The sequence below is a fragment of the Podarcis tiliguerta genome (genome assembly GCF_965153285.1).
Source record: "Podarcis tiliguerta genome assembly, chromosome: 4".
NCBI classification, from domain to species: domain Eukaryota; kingdom Metazoa; phylum Chordata; class Lepidosauria; order Squamata; family Lacertidae; genus Podarcis; species Podarcis tiliguerta.
In genome coordinates this window covers 81,225,372-81,249,127 of record NC_139537.1, presented here as the reverse complement: position 1 = coordinate 81,249,127, position 23,756 = coordinate 81,225,372, and the positions used below count along the sequence as shown (strand labels likewise).

The window sequence follows — 23,756 nt, the reverse complement described above, 5'->3', positions numbered from 1 at the left end:
CAGGTCATTACTCATTTCTGCTTCTCCTGCACTATGTACACAACCGTTTCCTTTTAAATACTTCTTTCTCTGGCTTCAGCATCTTCTTGTGTCTCATCTTTCTGCAACTTCATATCTCCTTTCCAACCCTTCTCTCCGTTTAAAGTATTTTACCCATTGTTTTTAAATAGTAGAAATGGGGAGTCTAATGAAGAAAAGTCATTAAGTCCATCTTTGCCTGTAGAAGTAAATTCTGAAGAAAAAAGGGTCAGATCCAGTTGCACTTTGCAGCACAACAATCGTCAGCAGATTGGTGCATGGTTTTTCAACTGTATTCTCCCTCTCCTTTTTATATACGCAATTGGACTCAACCCCTCACCCCCACCACCAACCAGGCACCATTACTGAAACACCATATTCCAAAAGATTTAATTGGCAAATTGTTTCCACCAAGGTGTTTTCATTGGTTGTGGTCTAGCTTTGTTTCTTGTTCTATCCCCTTTGGTTTCAATCACTTTCCTACTCGCACAGATTTACTGTGATATCTGCTACATTATTTATTGATAGCAATAGTAAACCAAAGCATTGTGTAATAAAAGTTGCGTTTTTAAACTGTGCTTTTTTTGTCTTGTAGCTTTTAACTTCTGGGTCTTACATCTGGATTGTAGCTTTAAGTGGGCTGGTAAGTGTATTTCATTACTGTTTTCTTTACAACAAGTTAACAGTTTTCAGCACTCACGTGCACTTTTCTTTTTTAATATTTACAGCCTTTACCAAATTCAATTCAGCTGACGTTCTTAACAACAATAACAACAAAAAATTGTGGCCAAAATGGTTCAGCGCATAAACTTTGCCTGTTATTTCCCTTCCAGCTTGCTCCGTTGCTCAGTACATAGGCTAGCTTTCACAGAGAGATGGCTGCTACATTACATGTACTCTACACTCCATTTAATTAAAAGAAATCCCAGTGGTAACTGATAGAGCATTTGATACAGTTTATAAATCTATACATTGTCAGTACTTATCCATTACAAAGAGGACTGTCATGATAGGAATGATAGAAGGGAGGAATGCTTTAGGAGGGTTTCTTCTTCAGGGTTTGCCAAGAGCTGCAGGAGATTTCCCAGAAGGAGAGGGTTTGTGTTCCCTGCACCAATTCTACAGCTGGCCAGTGAACTGGGCATGGAGTGATGCCTTTTTAGGCAACACAAAAGGTTAGGCGCAGTTGTTGGATATTCACAGAGGAAGCTGGGGCAACAAACTGGGTTGTTTGAATAGCTCTGTGTTTGATGCTGGCTTGTTCAACAAACCACGGTTAAAAAAATATAATAATAATAATAATAATAATAATAGTAGTAATAGTAATAATAATAATAATTTATACCCTGCCCATTGGCTGGGTTTCCCCAGCCACTCTGGGCAGCTTCCAACCAAATATTAAAAACAAGACAGCATCAGACATTAAAAAATTTCCTAAACAGGGCCACCTTCAGTTGTCTTTTAAAAGGAAAATAGTTCTTTATTGCCTTGACATCTGCTGGGAGGGCATTCCACAGGGCAGGCGCCACTACCGAGAAGGCGCTCTTCCTGGTTCCCTGTAATCTCACATCTCGCAGTGAGGGAACCGCCAGAAGGCCCTCGGCGCTAAGACTTAGCGCAGTTCTTTCTAGACTTGGTAGCCTCCAGATGTTCCTGGATTATAGCTCTTACCACCCCATCAACCATTGGCCATGCTGGCTGGTGTTGATAGGAATTACAGTCCGAAACATCGGAAGGGCACCAGACTTGGGGAGGCTGGGTAAACGCTATGTCCAAATGTGGCAAAAATGGCTTGTGTCACTTACTACCAGTTGTGTCATGGGCAGTGCCCATTAGATGACCATGGCAAACTCTACAGTGGTACCTCACAAGACGAATGCCTCGCAAGACGAAAAACTCGCAAGACGAAAGAGTTTTTTGTTTTTTGAGTTGCTTCGCAAGATGAATTTCCCTATGGGCTTGCTTCACAAGATGAAAACATCTTGCGCCTTTTTCTTAAAACCGTCAATGCATTCCTATGGGAAACCGTCAATGCATATCCGTGCTTCGCAAGACGAAAAATTCACAAGACGAAAAAACTCGCAGAACTAATTAATTTCGTCTTGCGAGGCACCACTGTAATCAAGAGTAACTAGGTACAGTACCTTTGATGTACACATTTGAGCATTTTGCTTTGGTTCTGGGTGGGGGGGGGGAGAGAAACACAATTTTCCCTGGATATTGGCTGGATACATGGAAATGAAGTAAGTTACAATGGAAGTTCCACTGAATGCTTCCAAGTAAGCTGCATAGGATTGGGATTTGGCCATTCAGGTTCACTCAGCACAAAAAGAATAATCTGGAAAGTCCCTTAGACTGTAGTGATAGGAAACATTTTCTATCTCGTTTATATTTTTCCGTATCACATGAGTGACGGTTTTTTTGTGACCAGTAAAGATTGGATCATAAGTTCAGTGTTGTGTTGTATTTTAAATTCTGTAGCCGGTTGCTTCCTTTTTGATAAGAGAAGTCTAATAATCACAACAGAAGAAGCGATAATATGGGAGGTTTGTAGATTTTTATTTGAGTAATTATATCCTACCCTTCATTGAGGTTTCCAGGCAGCTAACATAATCAAGTACACAATTTACTTGTGCACAATTTAGAATTTGCTGGCACCACTGGATAGCTCAGTTGTTAGAGCATGGTGCTGATAATGCCAAGGTTATAGGTTTGATCCCCATATGGAACAGCTGTATATTCCTCCAATGCAGGTAGTTGGCTTTGATGGTCTCTTCAAACTCTGCAATTCTATGGTTGTCATACAGCTGTGAGATAAATTAAAACAGAAGGATACTGAATGTTTAAAATACCACTAACAAAAACGAAAGACAAAAGAGCAGCCTAAAACTCCATAGAAAAAACTAAGGTAAAGGTACCCCTGCCCGTACGGGCCAGTCTTGACAGACTCTAGGGTTGTGTGCTCATCTCACTCTAGAGGCCGGGAGCCAGCGCTGTCCGCAGACACTTCCGGGTCACGTGGCCAGCGTGACGAAGCTGCTCTGGCGAACCGGCACCAGAGCAGCACATGGAAACGCCGTTTACCTTCCCGTTATAAAGCGGTACCTATTTATCTACTTGCACTTAAGGGTGCTTTCGAACTGCTAGGTGGGCAGGAGCTGGGACCGAACGACGGGAGCTCACCCCGCCGCGGGGATTCGAACCGCTGACCATGCGATCGGCAAGTCCTAGGCGCTGAGGTTTTACCCACAGCGCCACCCGCGTCCCTATAGAAAAAATTAAAACCACGCAAAATAAGGTTTTCACATACTTGTTTTTCCCCACAGCATTTCTGATGGTCTGTTCTCTATAACACTAATTTTCAAATGAAAGTTGTTCTCCCCCGCCAGGTTTGAATCAAAACAGAACAGTAATTGCCAAAGATGGCAATGACTGAAGTTATACTTAGCTACTTTTTAATTGGACAATACAGGGTTGCATGAAGATGGAGGGTGATAGATCTGTAAGCTGTATCCTATGATAGTTATAGTGACCATTGCTAGGTTAGTGCACTGTATGCTCAGATTTTTAAATCTATACGTATACATTTAGTTACGTAAATTCATGATTGCGGCCATCTGAAGACCACAGGGTGATTTACAATATAAATACACAAAAATACATAACATAGTAACAAACAAAAACAATAGCACCCCCCCCCAACACACAGATTATTTAATTAGAACTTGGGTTCAAATCTCCACCATTACCTCAAAGACTGCATTTTATGCACATTTTATTCCTAAACACACAACCACAGGGCATCATTTGTGTATATTGTGCATGAGCAAAAAGTGCTGCTTGTATCTACAAAATATGCACAGGCAGGTCAGTAAACAAGGAAGGATTAAGCCAACACATGACAACCACAAACAGTTGGTAAGCCGCAATAGGCACTTGCATTTCACACCTAAGAAGGGAGCCTTGAGGTGTGTGAGTCCTCCAAGCCTTCTTCTGGATTAAAGTGAACTTCTTCGACATGGACCTTTGTGTACTCATGGAGTCTTCCCACTGCCGGACATGGGGTTGGGATGCGGTGAGTTTCTGTGCACTTGGCGCACCGAGACGCATTGCTCCCCCTGGAATATCTTGATAATTTGAAGGTGAATCAGATCATTTAGTGTTAGTGTGGAGGGCAGTTTTGCTGCAAATACTCACATTTTTTCCTGTTCCCTGTTGAAGTGATGGGAACCAGTATGGTGAAAAGTGGTCTACAAGGGCACGATTCCTAGTAAAATGCAAGCTTTTAACAAAATGGGTGGGCTTATGCTGTAGTCATTCTCCAGCTCTGTCATCATTACCTTGGAACTAGATTTAATTTCTTCCACTCTTTACTTCCCCTTTCAAGCTATATAAAGTGTTCTTTAAAATAATATATGTAAGTTGCATGCATCACTAAATGCAAACTGTCCAAAAATAGAATCTATATTTGGGTTTCAGCTCACATGTCTTCATTGAAATCTTGCAGCAGGTATTTTTTTTTTTTAATTTTATTTCTGTGGGAGTGGAGTGGGGGCAGTTGCCTCACACCTGTAGTAAAACACTTCCACTTTGCAAACTGCACTGTGTTTCAGTGTTTGTAATTATCAGATCTTTTTCCTTTCAAAGTGATCAGCACTAACTTCTTTGAAAGGAAATGGGAGTCATCACCTGAAACAAAATGTACACCTGTCTCTGGATAGACTGATTCGCTGTCCAGCATTTCTTTTGTCTGGGTTATGTTTCCATGTATGCACCTTGATGCACCATAATGAATACTCATTGAGACTTTCCGCTGACTCCCTACAACCTGAATGAAAAAGCGAAAGCAATATTGATGATCACCCAAGCTCCAGATGTTTCCATAGATCAGGGGTGGCTCTCTTTCGGCCCTCCATAACTCACATCATCTCCAAACATTAGCTTTGCTGGTGGGACCTGAAGTGAGTTGGAGTCCAGCAGTATTTCTAGGTCCAGAAGTCCTCCACCCCAGATGTAGATCTTAGAAAGCACTGGGGATGAGATGGACCCATAGCCCAATAGCAGTCCTCCAACTCTGCTTTCTAGAGTCTGCCCTCCAGGAATAAAGTCACACTGCATAGTTGGCTCGGACAAATACTGTGGCTGGTGGTATTGAATGTTGATTAGAGATACAGGTCAACCGACAGATTCATACTCTTACCATCCATCTTTTGGTGCAGGTTATCCACTAGGATACCAAGGCAATTTCCGTCTATAACCAGGGTGGAAATCAGATTGAAAAGGGATCAAGATAAATGGTTTCCTCCAGGAATACTGGATCAAGCTGCCAGAATGCCCTTGAATATCTTGCCCATAAAATGAATTAGACAGGGCCTACCTCATGCTTGGCAAAACACTGAGGATAGGGCTAGCAAAGCTGCTTTCTGCAGAGCTCAAGGAACTCAGCCACACAGCCAATCTAGCAAGGTTGAAGTCACCATTCGTCAGCTGATTCCCCAGACCACTTGTGGGGCAGGTGGGTGGGTGAGTTTGAGGGAAATTGCCTCACAGGCCAAATTGGGACCTGTGCTGTCAAAGAAAGGCTAGTGTTAAGAGGTACATCTTCAACATGCAACAGAGGTGGTACAATGAGGCTGCTATGTGCACCTCTTTGGAGAGGGACTTCCACAAGTTAGCTTCAAGGGAGAAAGCCTTTGTCTGGGGTGCCATTCCCTGCACTTCTGAAAGGAGAGAGAGACCCTTTGCAGATCTTAACATCCAAAAAGCTGGTAAGGGATGTTCCATCTACAATTTCTGCAAATTTTCAATTTGGGATATTGTAGCTGAAGCTCTGTTTATCAGACATTTTGAACACAAAGCCTTCTAACCAGCAGCCCTTTCTGGACCCCACAGCTCAGTGCTAGTTAGCTGTTAGATGTATGATATAGTGATCCTTGCACTTACTTTCAGGCACACACTTTTATATATGGCAGAAAATGTTTCCAAAGCACAGAGTAAATCAGGCATAGGCAAACCTCCAGATGTTTTGGGGCTACAACTCCCATCATGCCTAGCTAACAGGACCAGTGGTCAGGGATGATGGGAATTGTAGTCTCAAAACATCTGGAGGGCTGAGTTTGCCTATGCCTGGAGTAAGTGATAGCTGCAATGTCAAGCTAGGGGTTGGAGAAAAAGTTAAGGTATGATCCTCTCCTTGAAACTTCATCACCCTAACCCAATCTGTATTTTAGGCCAGGTCTGTCTCCCTTAGAGACAGCAATGCCTAACCTTGACTAAGGAGATCCTCTTCCTCTCAGAAACCTTGCACACACTTTGTCTTGTCCCAGATACATGCATCCATGGGGTGTGCTCCACAGTTTGTAAATTTAGAAGTTAAGAGGTCTGGTTAACACCTAGTTTGCCAGATGATTGGGTGTGGCAAGATAATAGCCCTAGCCCCTTTTCTTCCTGCTCCCATTGCCACAGGTGTCATTCCTCCATGTTCCTCATTTTCCAGTTAACTTGCATCTGTGGGGATGAGGAGAGAAGAAAACACCTCTTAGCAAGCTGAATTTAGCCTAGCCAGTTGCTAGCTTGGTTCTGCTGTATGTAAAACTTTTATCATTCCACATTTCCATTAAAAACAAATACAAAACCCTGAAGTTGACTTTACCAACCCTGAACCATTTATGATTTGCAACATTCTGCCTCTAAGGTCATACCAAATTCACCTTACTTCAGGTCACAATATTGTAAAAGTTGACAGCTGACGTTAGTGGATAGGACCTGTGAATGCTACTCCATTTCTTTCATCTTGTTTACAATGGACTGGGACTGGGAAGTAGACTTACGCACACAATGCAGGCAAATCTAAATATATCCAGGAGTCTGGCTCATGGTTCATAGGCATGAGCGCAAGCCAGTGGTAACAGGGTTGTCATTTAGCTTTTCAGACTTAGCTTTTCAGACGTTATGTTTAATACAGTTTCCTTTGTTTAATTTAGCATTTGTATTCATCTCTGCATTAGACTACAAATAAAGCTTATGCTTTAAGTAGCTTATTTTTAGTCTCTTATAATATAGTCGTTTAGCCCATATTAGGCCAAGACGACTTGTTTTCCTTTGTGTGGCTGGTTGATAGCTGATATTTTTGGAATAATGGGCAGGAAAACTGAGGCTTTCATTTCTGTTTTTGAAACAAAGAAATGCTTACACTGATTATTTGGACAGATGAGGGGAAACAGTCTTCCTTGACATCCTTTGACAGATGTCGCTTCCTGTATGTGGAAGACAAAAGCACATGAATTGAATTGCACTGTGCGTTTGGCATGACTTCAAGCTATACTCTAATGTACACTTTGGCAAGAGTACATAAGTAGTTAGATGCTTGACAGTCTTCCCTTCTTGTACTGATATATTTCATAAAATCTTTGCAAGAGAATGAAAAATGCCTTTTCTAAAATACTTGTCCTTGCTAATCATCAATACAGAATACTCTAAATGCTCACCTGTTTGCCCTATCCTGTGTATTCATTTTCAGGCTGCTCTAGATTCAACATGCTCTCTTTATAAAAGTGGCTGCATTTGAGAAATCCTTCTTGGGGTCAGGTTTTTTAAGGTTTCTTCTGATAATGGTTATTTTCTCATTGTGGGAATCAGTCCCAGGCTGCCCCAAGTCACAGCTGTAGGGACATTTTTATGTAGCATAAATATGCAGCAAAATGGCATTTCAGTTGTGGATATCAGAAGAAGTGGACTTTTTAATGTTTGGAGCTGCCTACATTGCCATGCAGATCCAACTGATGCAAAGTGGTCTTAGAGCTGTCCTTCATTAGATGATTCTGTGTTACTTTTTACCATGTGAAAATGTAGCATGATGAATAGAAATATTTTAAAATAAAAGTTGGCATTCTTTGGGTTCTTACAAAACCGCCAGATATTTAAAGTGGAATTTAAATACTTGCCTCCAACTTCCTTGACTGGTTTTTCTTTCAGTATCCCTTGTCTGTCACCTTTATTTAGTTGGAAGTCTGTTTGAAAGCATAGGACTCTTGTTTTGTTCTCATGTTTTGTCAGCAAACCACAGAACAAGAAGTACCAGCAATCAGAGGTGAGTAAGGTAGTGATTGCTTTATCAGTCGCCTAGACATTCAAGTTGCTGTTTCTGCAGTTAGAATGGCAGACTTCGACAGACCTGACACTCATTTCCAAAACGCATTGTGCGATTTGCATTTTCAAAGGATAATTCGTCTTCATTTGAAAATTCATGGACCTCAAATTGATATTGTACCCTACTTGTAAATTTGCAAAAAGCTAATACTGCATAATCCTTAAGTGAATCATTGTCTGTGCTACTCATAGAGCTGAAGGGGAGCTCAGAGGTCAACCAGCCAAACCTCCTGCCGATGCAGAAAATGTACTACAACATAAAATCTGAATCCCAGATGGTAGGGTTAATTCCAGCACTCTGTAACATTTTTTCCATGCTCTATCCCATAAGCTTAGGCTGGTGACGTAATACGCAACTTTCTTAAGTTTGGAGGAATGCATCCATGGGCAAAATGTCATCCATTGATATTTGAATAAGCTTCCCTATATAGGGTCACCCTTGGGAGGCTGAGGAAGGATGAACTTAGTTGCTGTAAGCCACAGGGTCGCCTTTTAAGAACTGTGTTTGAAGCTTGAAGGTCTTGGAATTATAGAATTGTAGAGTTGGAAGGGACCATAAGAGTCATCTAGTCCAGACCACTGCAATGCAGGAATCTTTTGCCCAATGTGGGGCTCTAACCAACAACCCTGAGATTGTAGTGTCTCATACTCTTCTGAATGAGCTATCTTGGGAGGTCTTTCATTGCTAAAGGATTTTTGGCCTCAGTGTGCAGCCTTACTTTTGTTAGAGAGTGGGTAACTTCACTAGAGAATTTTAATTTATTTTCAAATGTTTATGAAACTTTTATTTAGTGCAGACTTGGCAAGTTTTACATTGAAGTCCAGCTGTGCTTCCTTTCAGTGTTTATTACCAATTCCAAAAATACGTCGTATTGGATACAAAGGTTCCTTCCTTTTGACTGAGGGATCTTTGGATCCAATTCATTATATTTACAAAAACTGGAAAGCGGCCTTCAAATAAGGACCTTTTCAGTGTTGGCTCCCCCTTTGTGGAATATCTTTCCTAGTAAGGTGCATCTGTCTCCCTCATGATTAACTTTCAAGATCAATTTAAAAACATTTGTTTTACTAAGGCATCTGATGGCAGAGATACACTGTAACCATTTTTTATAATATTTATTTTTCGGCCCATAGGGTGCACCTAGTTTTTTGGGGGGGAAATAAAGGGGGGGGGATTATTTCCCCCCAGGCGCGGGGCTGGGGCGGGGGAGCTTCCCCCGACCCCAGCCCCCAGAACAGGCTGCTGTCCGCAGCTCTCCCACGGCTTGCGGAGAGCCACGTGAAGCCCGAAGCCTCGGGGGCACTGAGCTCAGCGCGCCCCAGGCTTCTGGGTGCAGGCAGCTCTCTGCAAGAGGTGGGAGAGCTGCGGATAGCAGCCTGTTCTGAGGGGGGAAGGTGGGATGCAAATTGAGTGAATGAATGAATGAATGAATGAATACCATGTCAATGTTAATGTTGACATTGTTATGCACATGGCACTCCTTTGACAAAACCATAGAATATAGAAAAAAATGAATCTATTTGCCATTCTGCACTCCTTTTTCAAGCTACCCTTGGCAGCCTTTGTTAGTGACTACAGCTATTAACTGTCATAGAGTAAAAGTTTCCCTCTTGTTTTAAGCCACGAGAACTATCTACAAAATAGGTTGGGTTGCTGAGCTTGAAAAATGTGACACATGCAGCTTCTGAAATAGGAGGGACAAGTTGTATTGTGGACTTTAATTCATTATTTATTGCACGTTAAACTGAATGATGTCCTTTACTCCACTCCCTTTATATTTCCATTTCCTCATTATTTTGCTGCATGTGTGTATGTAATGCATTCTAAAATAAAAAGTTTAAAAAAAGAAAGTCGGATTGCATTTTTGATTGTGCTCCGTTCTGTGCAAAGATTACTAGGTAGTGGAAAGATTAGTCTTTTGTCCAACATTGAGATCTAGATTTCAGAAATGCTGCCAGATCATATCAAAGTCTGTCTAGTTCACCATTCTGTTTCCTACAGTGGTCAAACTGTTGACTGTGGGAAACCCTTGATCTGGCAATTGCCTTCTAATGTTGTGCTTGAGTGACTGGTATTCAGAGACATACTGTTTCTGGTCCTGGAGCTAGACTATAGCAATCATAACTAGTAGCCATTGATATCCTTATTCTCCATTAATTTTTTTTGCTAATTTAGCAATATTTAGGAAAACTGTGTTTTGTAGGCGAGGTGATCATTTGTTGTCAAGTTATTCCATTTCAAATGTAATCTTTGGACATTTCTGGCCATAAGATCTGTGGTGTAATTTTTGCTGAAGTTTCCAAAATGAGCTTTGACTATATGAAAGATTCTTAGCCTTCAGTTTGGAATATTAAAATTAAATCTGGCCATAAATAAACTGTTTATCTGCAGAAATTAACTCCCCCACCCCTTGTTAGGGCATGCATTTACTCAGCTTATATTTCAAACTATGCCCACAAAATATCTGACGGGACCACCTTTCTGTAGGCAGATCAGGCCAGACTGAAGATATTGTGTAATATATTCTGCATTACTCTTTCTGTAACCAACTATGGATAGATTGATCTGTCCATTTCATAATAATTTAGGAGGTCAGATGCTTTGGGAATTAAATAGCTGCTGGGTGACATAGACAAGGCTCACTTTATATGCATTAGCTGCATCAAGATAGTTATGAACTACTTTAAAAATCTTAAACAGTTTCAACTGCCATGGGACTTTTTAACCTAAATGATTTGGGGAACTTGACATTTTGAAGTTCTGAGAACTTGGCTTTTCTGAACATTTATATTTAACTTGCTCTTGAATTGTCCGGGGGTTTTGAGGAGTGGGGAGTGAGTGATATTGTACTGCAAACAAAAAAAATATGACTGACAAACTGATGGTGCACCGGGTGGAGGGTTAAGCCCCCCCTCCCTACCTGTGACACCCCTGAAAGATCCACCCCAGCTGCAGTGAGACTTTTAATAATCCTGCCACTGGCACCAATGGAAGCTTTTTTTAAAGCTTAATTTAGTTGTGGGGAGGGGGCAAGGGGAAGAGACTACAAGCCAGATGTTGGGCGGAGCTGCAGGATACATCTGGCCCTTAGGCCAGAGGTTTGCCACTCCTGGTATAAAGGCATTGTGGTATTGGGAGTTTCATTTTTAGTCGCTTTGCTAATGCTAGGGTGGGATTCACATTATTCGCAGCTGCTGTGATTTGATTTTTTGGCTACTCACCCAGGACAACCAAGGTCGGTTTCCTTGTTGGTCACCATCAGCTCAGACTCCATTAGTGTACATACAAAGTTAGGATATTTGCCCCACTGTATTTCGTTGTACTCTTACTTTGAACTATTTTGGGAATCTCGGAATTTTTTTGAATCATTTTGGGAATCTCGGCAGTCGCCTTTTTCTTTCCACCTTGAATCATTTGAGGTCATCAGCAAACCGCACTGCTCACCCCTGCTCAACTCAACACCATTTTATAAGCAAGTTAAACGGGCCAGTCCCAATACAAATCCTTTTTGCATGTTTCCATTGTGACTACTGCTGATTTATTCCTGCTCTCTGTTTCCTGTTCAGCTACAGATTCATAAGAGGACCTGTACCCTTAGCCCGGGACGCGGGTGGCGCTGTGGGTTAAAGCCTCAGTGCCTAGGGCTTGCCGATCGAAAGGTCGGCAGTTCGAATCCCCACTGCGGGGTGCGCTCCCGTTGCTCGGTCCCAGCGCCTGCCAACCTAGCAGTTCGAAAGCACTCCTGGGTGCAAGTAGATAAATAGGGACCGCTTACTTGCGGGAAGGTAAACGGCGTTTCCGTGTGCGGCTCTGGCTCGCCAGAGCAGTGATGTCACGCTGGCCACGTGACCCGGAAGTGTCTTCGGACAGCGCTGGCCCTCGGCCTCTTTGAGTGAGATGGGCGCACAACCCTAGAGTCTGTCAAGACTGGCCCATATGGGCAGGGGTACCTTTACCTTTACCTTACCCTTAGCCCAGGCATAGGGCTTTTTACTTTTATCTCCTGCCAGCAAATGGTTAAAGAACTGCAGCCTCTGATTGGCTGTGGTTCCAGGAGGGAAAGTTTAAAAGGAGAGGCTTTGGAGGGAGAGAGTGAGTTAAGTTGAGTTGAGTGGGAGGTGTTGGTTGGAGAGGTTGGGAGTTAGGTAGGGACTCAGGTTGAAATGTAAAGTGTGAGGAGGTTTTGTTCTGGAGGAGGCAGAGGCAACCTCAGCCCTCCAGATGTTTTGGGACTACAATTCCCATCATCCCTGACCGCTGGCCCTGTTAGCTAGGGATGATGGGAGTTGTAGTCCCAAAACATCTGGAGTCCACCTGCCCCTTGAGCCATATGCCGGCCTTTGATTTCACATCGGTAGTCAGTATTTCAAAACAGCACTTGTTTTCAAATTAGCTGTACTGCAGAACTTTTGTTGGGGCCAATATGGTGTTGCTTAAGTACTATCCTAAACTGGAAAGTGTTTGTGAGTCATGATGAATGTGCTGGAAACTTAGAGTAATGAAATTGTCCCTTGGCTTCCTGACGTTTGCTCACAGAAGGCAAAGGGAAGAAGGCCGAACAAAATGATGGGACAGTCTTGTTTCACATGCCTGGCAACGGGTTTTGGCTGTCATTCATTACTTCTTCCCTTTTTCACGCTCGGTGGAATGTGGATGATTCTAGCTGAATTGTTAAATCTTCCATTTAAGCAAAAGGAGTGCAAATGGGCACCTCTGTCCTATAGCAAGTCAGCACAGAATGTCTGTTTGATTTATCGGAAGTGAAAACAAAGCCACAGCCACTTCCTTTTTTTCTTTGTGGTTTAGTGTTGCGATGGGAGGGTGCAGACCACTAGACAGCGATGTGTCTTTCAAATGAGGACATTTGACAATGCTAATCCAAGGGAAAAAGAAGAGGCTTGTTAAAATCATGTGCCAGATTCTATGCACAATGCGAAGGGTCCTCTGCTTACACCATAACAATATTGATCTCTGCTCTAGGACAGTTTAGCTACTCTTTAAAAACATACTGTATTTTTCGCTCTATAAGACGCACCAGACCACAAGACGCACCTAGTTTTTGGAGGAGGAAAACAAGAAAAAAAATATTCTGAATCTCAGAAGCCAGAACAGCAAGAGGGATCGCTGCACAGTGAAAGCAGCGATCCCTCTTGCTGTTCTGGCTTCTGGGATAGCTGCGCAGCCTGCATTCGCTCCATTAGACGCACACACATTTCCCCTTACTTTTTAGGAGGGAAAAAGTGAGTCTTATAGAGCAAAAAATACAGTAAGTAAACCCTGGAGAGAATACAAAATATGACTCCACCTCATTTAGCTTGCTGACTAATTAATTGGTTAGGCTCTTGCGTAAATATATATCCTTGCAACCTTTTTAGTTTGTGCATTAAGATTCCAGGATAATGCTGTAATAGAGTTCATTTAGAAAGCAATTGTATTGTAAAAAGATCTTCACACAGTCCATCTTATTTTTAAGTCAGAAGAAAAACAGTTTTTTTTATAGAAAGAAAAACAGCTTGAATTTGCCTGTGTTTAGCTTCTCAGGTGATAACTTACAAACTAGCAGAAGAGGAAGTTCTGAGTGTCAAAGAAAGTAAAAAAGCAAGTCAAACACCACTAAATACGCATAAATGCTTGATAGGGCAAATGGAAATAGGTATAATGCACCATCTCCTTTTGTGGTTTTAAGACATTTTATACCAGTATAGATACATCTGTACTGATGTTGCACGGTATCAGCATATGTGACAGTTAAATAGCTCTCTTAGTTTCCTACAGGGATAGCTAACTGGTGGATCTTAGGCAACATCAACACACACACACACACACACACACACACTGCGATTATTTTCTCTTTTTACCAAAGCAGAGTTGGGAGTGAATGTGATGCATCTTCATCATGCCACATTAGACTCCAAGGAGGAAATGAACACTGTCTCAGACACGAGCTATGCCTCTCCCCACAATGTGCTATATGTGTAAGATCATATCTCTTCTAAGAAAAGAAAAATGCATGCTGCTCTTGTGCTGGTTGCATCTTACACATGGACAAATTGAGTGGAAGAAAGAGGCTGTTCATCTCTACCCTTATAGTATTTGTTCCGGGAGAAAACAGACTTTCCTGTCCTAAAGCAGGACAGTTAAGGCACTTGCTTAACAAAAGATCCTGGCCCTTTTGCCAATACCAATGTTTCAATTTTCTTGAGGCAAATATCCACGCATCTGGCCAAGTGGGTAGCTTAGTTACAGTTCCAAGCAGAAAAAAACTTATGCTGAATACCCATGACACATAAGCAATGGTGATATTGCCGAAGAGGGGCCAATCTTTGAATTGCTTGAAGTTTCAGCAGGTAAATAAACTGCCACCCTGACTTGAAATTTTCCCATCTATATCTGCCATTTCCTATACCCTTTTCATCCCCCCAAAATATTCTTGAGGCATGTATTAGTTTCTAAAAACATCCGTCTGATTTAAGATAATAAAATAATGTAATTGTCGTAAAAACCAGGCATAAATTTATTATTTTGGACAAGCAATATTAACCTGTTAGATGATGTAACTTATTTCTTTGCTATGTTGTAATGATTAAACAGTTATGACTTAGATGGAGGAAAATTACCTTTTCTAGAGCAAGTGGGGCCTCTTCTTGTGTTTGCATAGAGAAATGGGTGATTTGTGCCATTTGTAAACATTTTCCTTGTGAAGTTCCCAAGGAGAGTCTGCTGTAGAATAGATAACTTAACTTCCCTCCTAGTTTCTCATCTTGCCTGCCCACATTTAGTTGGACAGTTATTCAGATAGTTGGTTCTTCTTTGTATTACTTGCCAGAACCATATTCTTTGTGATATACTTGTGCTTCAGTAAAATCTGGAACCATGTGTGAGACAAGATTCGTCATCTTTGGAGTTTTGCTTTCACATTAAAAGTAACCTTTTGAAATTCATATCCAGTTATGAGGTAATGATGTGTCATTAAAGCTAATTGTTCAGATAAATGTTATCCAAATTTTGCTAGTCAATTGGCATTCTTAAAACTGCATATTAAGAATTGTTGATTATTTTTGCTTTCAGATTTCTGGAATGTGCTACAGCAGCAGCGTGCTAAAAGTGTACCATGTACTTTGTGTACCCAGTGGTGTGGCGAGAATATTTGCTTGGACTCTTGAACCAATTTTCTCATCTGTGGAGCCATCCAGTGAGATAAGCGTTGGAATGGGAGCAACTGTGGACATACAGAGGCAACAAAGAATGGAGCTATTGGACAGGCAAATCTTGATGTCTCAGTTTGCCCAGATGAGGCATCAAAGACAGCAGCAGGTAAAGAAAATACCATATTGCCTGGGGGATTTAGCTTATTTGTGGAGCGTAATTTGTTTTATCTAGATCGAGGGATGCTAAGCAGCCCCCAAAAGAGTCAAGGCTTTCTATGCATTTGAAACCATTGCAAACTTTCAAGGATACTTGAGAAGTACCTCTCACAATGTCCCCTTTCCCTGCCCCAAAAATCCCCAGAAATGTGTGGTTTTTGTAGGGATGTGGCAGAGGGTGGTAGCGGTAGTAGGGTCTCAGACCTTGGCAGAGCATCTTTTCCTCCTAGAGGCTGGACTTGGGACTGCAGAGCTATAGGTACTTCAAGGGTAAAGGGACCCCTGACCATTAGGTCCACTCGTGGCTGACTCTGGGGTTGCGGCGCTCATCTCGCTTTATTGGCCGGGGGAGCCGGCGTACAGCTTCCGGGTCATGTGGTCAGTATGACTAAGCCGCTTCTGGCAAACCAGAGCAGTGCATGGAAACGCCGTTTACCTTCCCGTCGAAGCGGTACCTATTTATCTACTTGCACTTTGGTGTGCTTTCGATTGCTAGGTTGGCAGGAGCAGGGACCGAGCAACGGGAGCTCACCCCGTCGCGGGGATTCGAACCGCCGACCTTCTGATCGGCAAGTCCTAGGCTCTGTGGTTTAACCCACAGCGCCACCCGCGTCCCTTATAGGTACTTAGATATATCTATATTTAGGGCTGAGCTGAAGGGCTGCTTTTCTAAGCTTTGGATTTGAAATTTGGCACGCCGGGTGCAAAAAGAGGTAGTGAAACTAGGGGTGACTATTTCAGGGGGCAAAGGTTTGTGGACATTTGGGGAGGGGGCTATATAGCAGAGATCCTCTCAGTGGCTGGCCTCTAGTTGAATCTGTGCACCCCACACCCGGTAGTCCCTCTGAAATGAATCCACCCTATGATGTAGCAAGGGGCATAGTTGGAGGAGAATAGCTAGGGGCCCCACCAAGCATTCTCCAAGTGGCCCTTGACCCTGCAGGAAGTGGTGGAGAGGGCCCCCTAAGCGGACTTTCTCAGTTCTTTAATGATCCCCCCCCTTTCCCTCATTCAAAGAGGTAGAAGGATTAAGACTAGTTGAAACATATAAGAAACATATGATAAAAAAGTTAATAGGTCTGAATACCTTATGCAAATATAAGTACACCCAAAAACATGACCAGCAACATACGTTCAACTTGATTGAATATGGCCTGCAGATGCCACAGTTGTAATATAAAATAGACCTCTCCGATATTCATTTCCATTTTATTGTGCACAATTCACATTGATGGTGCTTAATTTTTCTTTCCCCATTGCATGATATTAGGCCAATATGGACTGAGAACCCTCTCCTGTTATCTGTCATTTCTTGATATAAGTGGCATGACATTCAAAGAGGGGGCATGAGCAAGACCCACATCTTCTTGACTAGCCCAAACTTGGAGGGAAATTTGTGCCTTCAGTGGGTCAGTCTATATCCTGGAGAAGCTGCCAGAATTAATAGGTTTGCATAAACTTTTTGAGGGCAGTGTCTTCTGCAATGCTTGTTATCAAGGTGGTGAAACCGCCTACACACTTCCCCTTACAAATACATTTCCCGAGGCCCCTTCTTCTTTAATTTGCTCAATTTCCCAACCTTCTCCTTCCCACTGACTGTCTTGACCAACAGTGTTTTTTCCAGTAGGAACCAAAATCTAAATGAAGGCAGGGATATGAAAAGTAAGATTGCCATAGCAACTGCACACAACCCCTTTAACATGAAGGAATATTTGTGAAACTCTGGCAGGGTGTTTAAATTGGTTGATTTATTTTCTCCCTCTATAAACCTTGTCTGTATTCTTCCATTATTGGTTAACAATCTGTCTGCATTTCTATTGTGAGATATATAAGCTTTAAGTTAGGTTGGAAAAGCTGGTTTAAGAGTGTTTTATCCGTTTTTTAGACAAAGGTCATATGATCAATCTGTTCCCAAGCTTTGTGTTTGGTTCGAAATAAAAACAGGGATCAGACACTTTCCATCTTGGCTTTACCAGGTTGCTTTGTAAATATATAAATCTATGGCATGGCAGCATTTGGTATCATCCAATCTCAAAAGTATATCATAGAGTTTGAAAAAGCACAGAAAATGGGAACCAGAATGATAAAGAGATTGTTTTGGGGGCTTCTTTGTTTAGAAAACTGAAAAGAGGGCATAACAAGTGGTGATGAAGAGACAAAGTAGATGTTTGGAATTAAAAATTCAGGAGCTTTTCCTCTGATTTCCTGGACTTATATTTCTGCATTTTGGCAGGCAGCATCAGCCCAAGAAAAGCTACTATTATACCTGTAGGTTTCATTCAATTCTGCCTAACAGAAGAATGTTATAGCCATTTTGTTATTTCCTCATAATAGTGAATGGGGAAATGTGAAGTGTTGGATTTTTCAAACTGGGATTCAGACCCAATCAGTCCAAACCAAATTGGGCTGTTTTCTGAAGCACTGAATCAGTGCCTGAAGTGAATATTGTTGTCTGAGTATATCCCTATTTTTTTCTTTGTTCACTAAGGGATCCATGCTCCTATCTAATGCTAAAGCATATATTTGCCCTCATTTGTTAAATTTTAAAATAGAGGAGCAAATCCAGCTGCACAATGTCTCTTCCCCATTCCAGGCCTATGATGTGGGGACTGACCATTATGCTACTCATGGTGAATTTGGGAAAGTGTGAGTAGCACACTTAAGAATAAAATCCGGCTGCCTTCATGATCTAGAAGGCTCTACAAAAGGTTAGTGATATGCGGACAGCTGTTCAAAGCTCCTGGTTGGAAGTCTGTTATTAGGGTTTTCCCCTATTTTAATCTGAAGAAGAGATTTGAGGAGTTCTTTCCACAGACTCGAACCTTAAGGTTCATGAATATCTGTTGCCTTCTTCAGAGAGCCGTCACCCTTTCCTTAGGAACCGATGTGTAATGGTCTGGTGCACATGACACATTAAACCATATTGAAAATAATACATGCTGCTCAGTCATGCCCACTTTGATCCCTCCTGCCTTTCCCCAGCCAGGAGGAAACAAACTGCAGCACGGGCTTAGCATTACGTGTGAACAACCTCTTGTGTTTTGTTTCCCTCCAAACATAGCATGAGCAGAAACCGAGGGTGTTTCTTCACCTAGGACTTGTGGTTTGTTTAAGGGAAATGAACCGTGAGCACTTGTTCACATGGAATGCTAAGCCCATTACATGTGAACAAGTGTAGCTGCAGGAGCATCAAACCATTGTTTATTTTAACTGCGAGTTATCATGACGTGTGAACTTGCTCAACATCTTTTTGTGTCAACCTACTGTCGGTTGGAGGGACGCAGGTGGCGCTGTGGTCTTGCCTAGGGCTTGCCGATCAGAAGGTCGGCGGTTCGAATGGGGTGAGCTCCCGTTGCTCGGTCCCTGCACCTACCAACCTAGCACTTCGAAAGCACGTCAAAGTGCAAGTAGATAAATAGGTACCGCTCCGGTGGTTTCCGTGCGCTGCTCTGGTTTGCTAGAAGTGGCTTAGTCATGCTGGCCACAAGACCCGGAAGCTGTACGCAGGCTCCCTCGGCCAATAAAGCGAGATGAGCGCTGCAACCCCAGAGTCGTCCGCGACTGGACCTAATGGTCAAGGGTCCCTTTACCTTTACTGTCGGTTGGAACAGTCATTTGACCAATTTTTGTTTTGTTTTAACAATCTTTTCTTTCATTATTAACTTATGTGTAGAAAGATAACAAGAACGAGTGAATGGCCACAAGTTTGTTCTTTTTTCTTTAGCACCGCTATCCCATTTTTGTTCTTCTTTCCCATCGATATCATGCCCCTTTCTAGAGTCATTGCTAAGCCATCGTAGGGCAAGGGAGATGTGGGAAGTGTTTTTTTCTTAACAGTAGTACCTCAGGCTGACAACTCTGTCACCTGAGGTGCCTTAGCTAAGCATGCCAGCGATAAAATCAGTTTCTCAAATATTCCTCCTACTCTTGTTTCCTTTATATTAACCGATCGTATGATGGTAAATGAAGGTCACAGTTTGGAGGATGTTTCACAGGCACAGGAAGGGGAGCATTTGATGTCTCAATAATAAGAACAAATGGTTTGGATTTGTATAGTATCCTGTTTAAAGGGCATCTTGCACTGAGATGCGTCTTGCACAAACATGGTCCATCTTTAAGCAGCAGGTCAGCAAATGCACCTTGTTGCCCAGGCTTTTGTGGGGTTGAGGTTTTAGTTGACTCTACCCGATGTACTGTATTGGTGCACTGCTGTCTTCCCGGTGATTTTAGGTTCTGTAGTTCTTATACTTTTTTTTATCTTTTACATAATCCGCCCTATGTTCTTTGGGTAAAGGGCGTGCACTTGACATACATTATCTCAGGAAATCTTACACCAACCCTGTAAGAGGCTAAGAGATAGAGGCTTTCCAAAGAGTTCAAGGCAGAGGCAAGTTTAGAACTTCAAATTGTTCCTTATTTGTTTTTAGACTCAAATAACTGTTTCCATGTGCTGCTCTGGTTCACCAGAAGCGGCTTAGTCATGCTGGACACATGACCCGGAAGCTGTACGCTAGCTCCCTCAGCCAATAAAGCGAGATGAGCGCCGCAACCCCAGAGTCGGCCACAACTGGACCTAATGGTCAGGGGTCCCTTTACCTTTAACCTGCTAAAATGATAATATGACGCGACCTGCCTTCTCTTCTTTTGCAATTTAAGATTGTCTGTTCATAGACTATCTTAGCTGGGGCACACACATTTTGGAATTATTTGTCTGAAGAAACTCAGTTGGCCATTTCCGCCTTCTTTCCCCCCTCCTCATTTTTACGATATTTGTAAAGCAAATTTTATTCTAGGGGGCTTTTTGCCTCTCAGAAGGTTAGACAGTTGAAGTGAAGTTAATATATGTTAGTCCTATATTATATTTTTAATTTTATTACTTATTATTATTTATTAAATTTATATACCACCCTTCATCAAGAGATGATTGATTCATTTGATTCCTACCCTGCTTTCTTGGAAAACACAAGCCCACAATGCAGAAATACATAAAATTAACCAATGCAGTTAAAAACCTGGTGAGCTTAATAGAGTTCCTGAAATCAGTAATGCACAGGATGAGGGGACAGTAATCTCCTTGGAAAGAAAGGCAACTGCTTTCTTTCCAACAGTTCTCTCTAAAAAAACAGTTCTCTCTAAAAAAAACTCTTTTAAAAAATCTCTTGCTCACCAACTCATAAAAATCTTCATAGAGCTATAAAGAAAAAGGTGACAGAGGTAAGAACAGAATTAGTATATTTACAGCACAGACCTGTGCATCTTTCCTCAGAAGTAAGACTCCTTGTGTTCAGTGGGTCTTTTCCTCAGAGCAGCGTGTAGGATTGCAGCCTTTATGTAGTCTCTTTTTCTCACTGCTAAAGAAGAGGGATATTCGTCTTTCGTTAATTCTACACAGCTGCAGAGAGCGATAGGAACTGATTTTGCTCATCTTTACTAATGACTTGTAATTTTACTCATCTCTGAAAGCTGCTGGAATTTTTGAAATGAGGCAGGCTATTAAAGCTCCAAATCAACCAGCTGTTCTTCACAGTAGAGAAAATAGAAAGGCACTAATTGAACTTAAGAGAACAGAGGTTTCTGTGCTGCTCATTTCCAAGTTATTTTCGGGCTATCTGAATGGGGTGGAGAGAGACAGACAGACACAAGAACACACACGGGGGGGGGGGTTCAAGTCTTACTTACTTTGGGGGGAGGGAGCGTTCATTAAATTGTAATGTACGTAACACCCTCCAGTAACCTGGTGCTAATATACCACATTGTTAGCATGACTACTCCTAATTATTTTAGTGCAACTTCAGTAATATTTATCTCATATCCTCTCAAAGCTCCATGCATTAGGTCATTATTATTTCTGTTTCAAAGATGGAGAGCACTAAATGACAATGGCTGTGTTTGCACATCCTAGTAAACCATAGTTAACCGTTTACCATGTTCAGCCAATCACAGCTGAACTAGAGATTAGGGTGTATTTCACTTTAAGCACACTATTATTGGTGAGCCAAGAACAAACTTTGTCGTCGTGGTTTGTTCGGAGTGGTACAGTGGTACCTCAGGTTACATACGCTTCAGGTTACATACGCTTCAGGTTACAGACTCCGCTAACCCAAAAATAGTACCTTGGGTTAAGAACTTTGCTTGAGGATGAGAACAGAAATCATGTGGTGGTGGCGCGGTGGCAGCGGGAGGTCCCATTAGCTAAAGTGGTGCTTCAGGTTAAGAACAGTTTCAGGTTAAGAACGGACCTCTGGAACGAATTAAGTACTTAACCCGAGGTACCACTGTACGATCACTATCTCAGACAGAACACCCAGCTCTGTGTTAGTAAAAAGGAACAGAACAGCCTAGATAAGTGCATTAATGGTAAGCAATTAACTCTGTGATGTGCAAAGTGGGCACTCTGAAACTTTACTTTGTCATATCTGCCAACCTAAGGCCCTGGTGATGCTGACATGATGGCAACCATGTTTTGTCCCCCCTGTGGCATGTGCCATAGTTAGGATTATGTGAGCCTACAAATAAGGCGAAGCGAGTCTTAAGATTAGGCCATCCATTTTTAAAAAGGCTGAAAAGGAACATTAAGTTACTTTTTAATTCAGATAAGCCATTAGACAGCAGAGGGAAGAAAAATCACCACCCAAAGGAAAACAAAAACAATCAAAGTAGACAAAAATAGATTCCTTTTAAGAAGGAACCTTGCTGAGAAACACGACCGATAGGCTCAGCAGGAAGGAAACCACATTCCTATAGAAACAGGAAAGGAAGGAATCTTGCCACAAATCTGAGAGGAAGGGAGAATAAACCCAGTCTGCCTCTGAGATATACATACGCACACCATGGGGAATAATTAAAACGTAAGTTCTTCAAAATAATCAAATATTTTTCAAGGACCTTGTAACTAATGTAGACCAGAACTTGCCACTAGTGGAAGTCAGGTGCCAGTTCAGTGATGCAGATGCTAAAAATAACAGGAAGAGTTAAGGTAAGAAAATGGTCGAATACGCCTGCTTTAATATCCTGGTCTCAAAGCATGTAATGCTTCATTTTGTGTGGCAGAGATTGATTGCCTCTTCAGTCCTAACGGTCGTTTTGCCAGTTTTGTGTTTAAACAATAGCAATTTTGGGGATATTTGTTTACAGGGTGGAATGATCAACTGGAATCGTCTCTTTCCTCCTTTACGCCATCGACGGAATGCAAACTATCAGGATAATCACCAGACAGAACATGAGGTGCTACCTCCGGCTGAAGTTTCTGAAGAACAGGTAAATATGTGTGATTTTGCTGGTGATGGGGAGAGCCAACATGGTTATGTGGCGTATTACACAATTCTGCTTAATTAAGGTCACTTCCATAGCATTCCATGCTCCCTTCCTAGCACCGTAGAGTACCCAATCAGAGAATAGAAAGTTGATCATGGGAATTTTGCATTGTCTGTTCCCACTGTGGTTCCCGTCAGCCACATGGAGCAGGTTTTGCATATCAGGTGTAGGACACAGAAGTGCACACACACACACACAGCTGAACAACAAAAGATACAATGGCCTTTCTTTCCTTTCTTACAAGCATTAGACTTGAAAGTGTACAGGCCAAAGATTGGAATTGCATGAGATAATTTTAGGAGGAGTGGGAGCCAAGTAGCACTTGGACCCAGCGGAGACCATGGATGGTGGGGTGGGGTGGGCGGGCTCACTGCTTGGTGGGTGGCCATTGGTGGAAAGAAAAGCAGGCCAGGAACCAAATGGCAGTTGATGAGCTGGTGTGGGGGTTCCCTGACTCACCTGTCTCTCTGATTCATTTCTATAACTGCGTAAGAAAAAATGAAAATCAGGACTGTGACAAATACTGATCATTCTCTGTTCTTTAAAAGTACTCATGCCATCAGTCTGGAAATGTTGATTCATTTAGAAATTTGTTTTCTGATTTAAACATGTCCATTCCACCATGCAAAGCAGCAGGCCCATCTAGATCTTAACAGCAGCAGCACTCCCTGAATAACTGCAATTAAATGCACACAGTGCATCAAAAGCCAATGGCCCTTCTTCCTTTTGTTATGAGCATTGGAGCTGGAACAGCGCGTGTTAGAATCACAACTTTGTTTACAGCGGGTTTAGTTAAGGGCCTCATTAAATGTTCTTTGGAAATACAGGTAGCACACCCATGGCACATTTTTTAAAAGAGAAAAGGCATTCGGCGAGTCCTTACATAGTACCGTCCAACATGGTTTTACATT

General features: G+C 42.1%; 1 protein-coding gene across 1 annotated transcript in view; it reads left to right on the top strand.

Moving 5' to 3' along the window:
- The window catches only part of UBAC2 (UBA domain containing 2), a 78,191-nt gene that overhangs the window by 50,851 nt on the left and 3,584 nt on the right, over window positions 1-23,756 (top strand). The window contains exons 6-8 of the mRNA XM_083438047.1: window positions 614-661; window positions 15,236-15,481; window positions 22,666-22,788. Of these exons, the coding sequence (XP_083294173.1) occupies window positions 614-661; window positions 15,236-15,481; window positions 22,666-22,788 (417 nt within the window). The remainder of the gene's footprint in view (window positions 1-613; window positions 662-15,235; window positions 15,482-22,665; window positions 22,789-23,756) is intronic.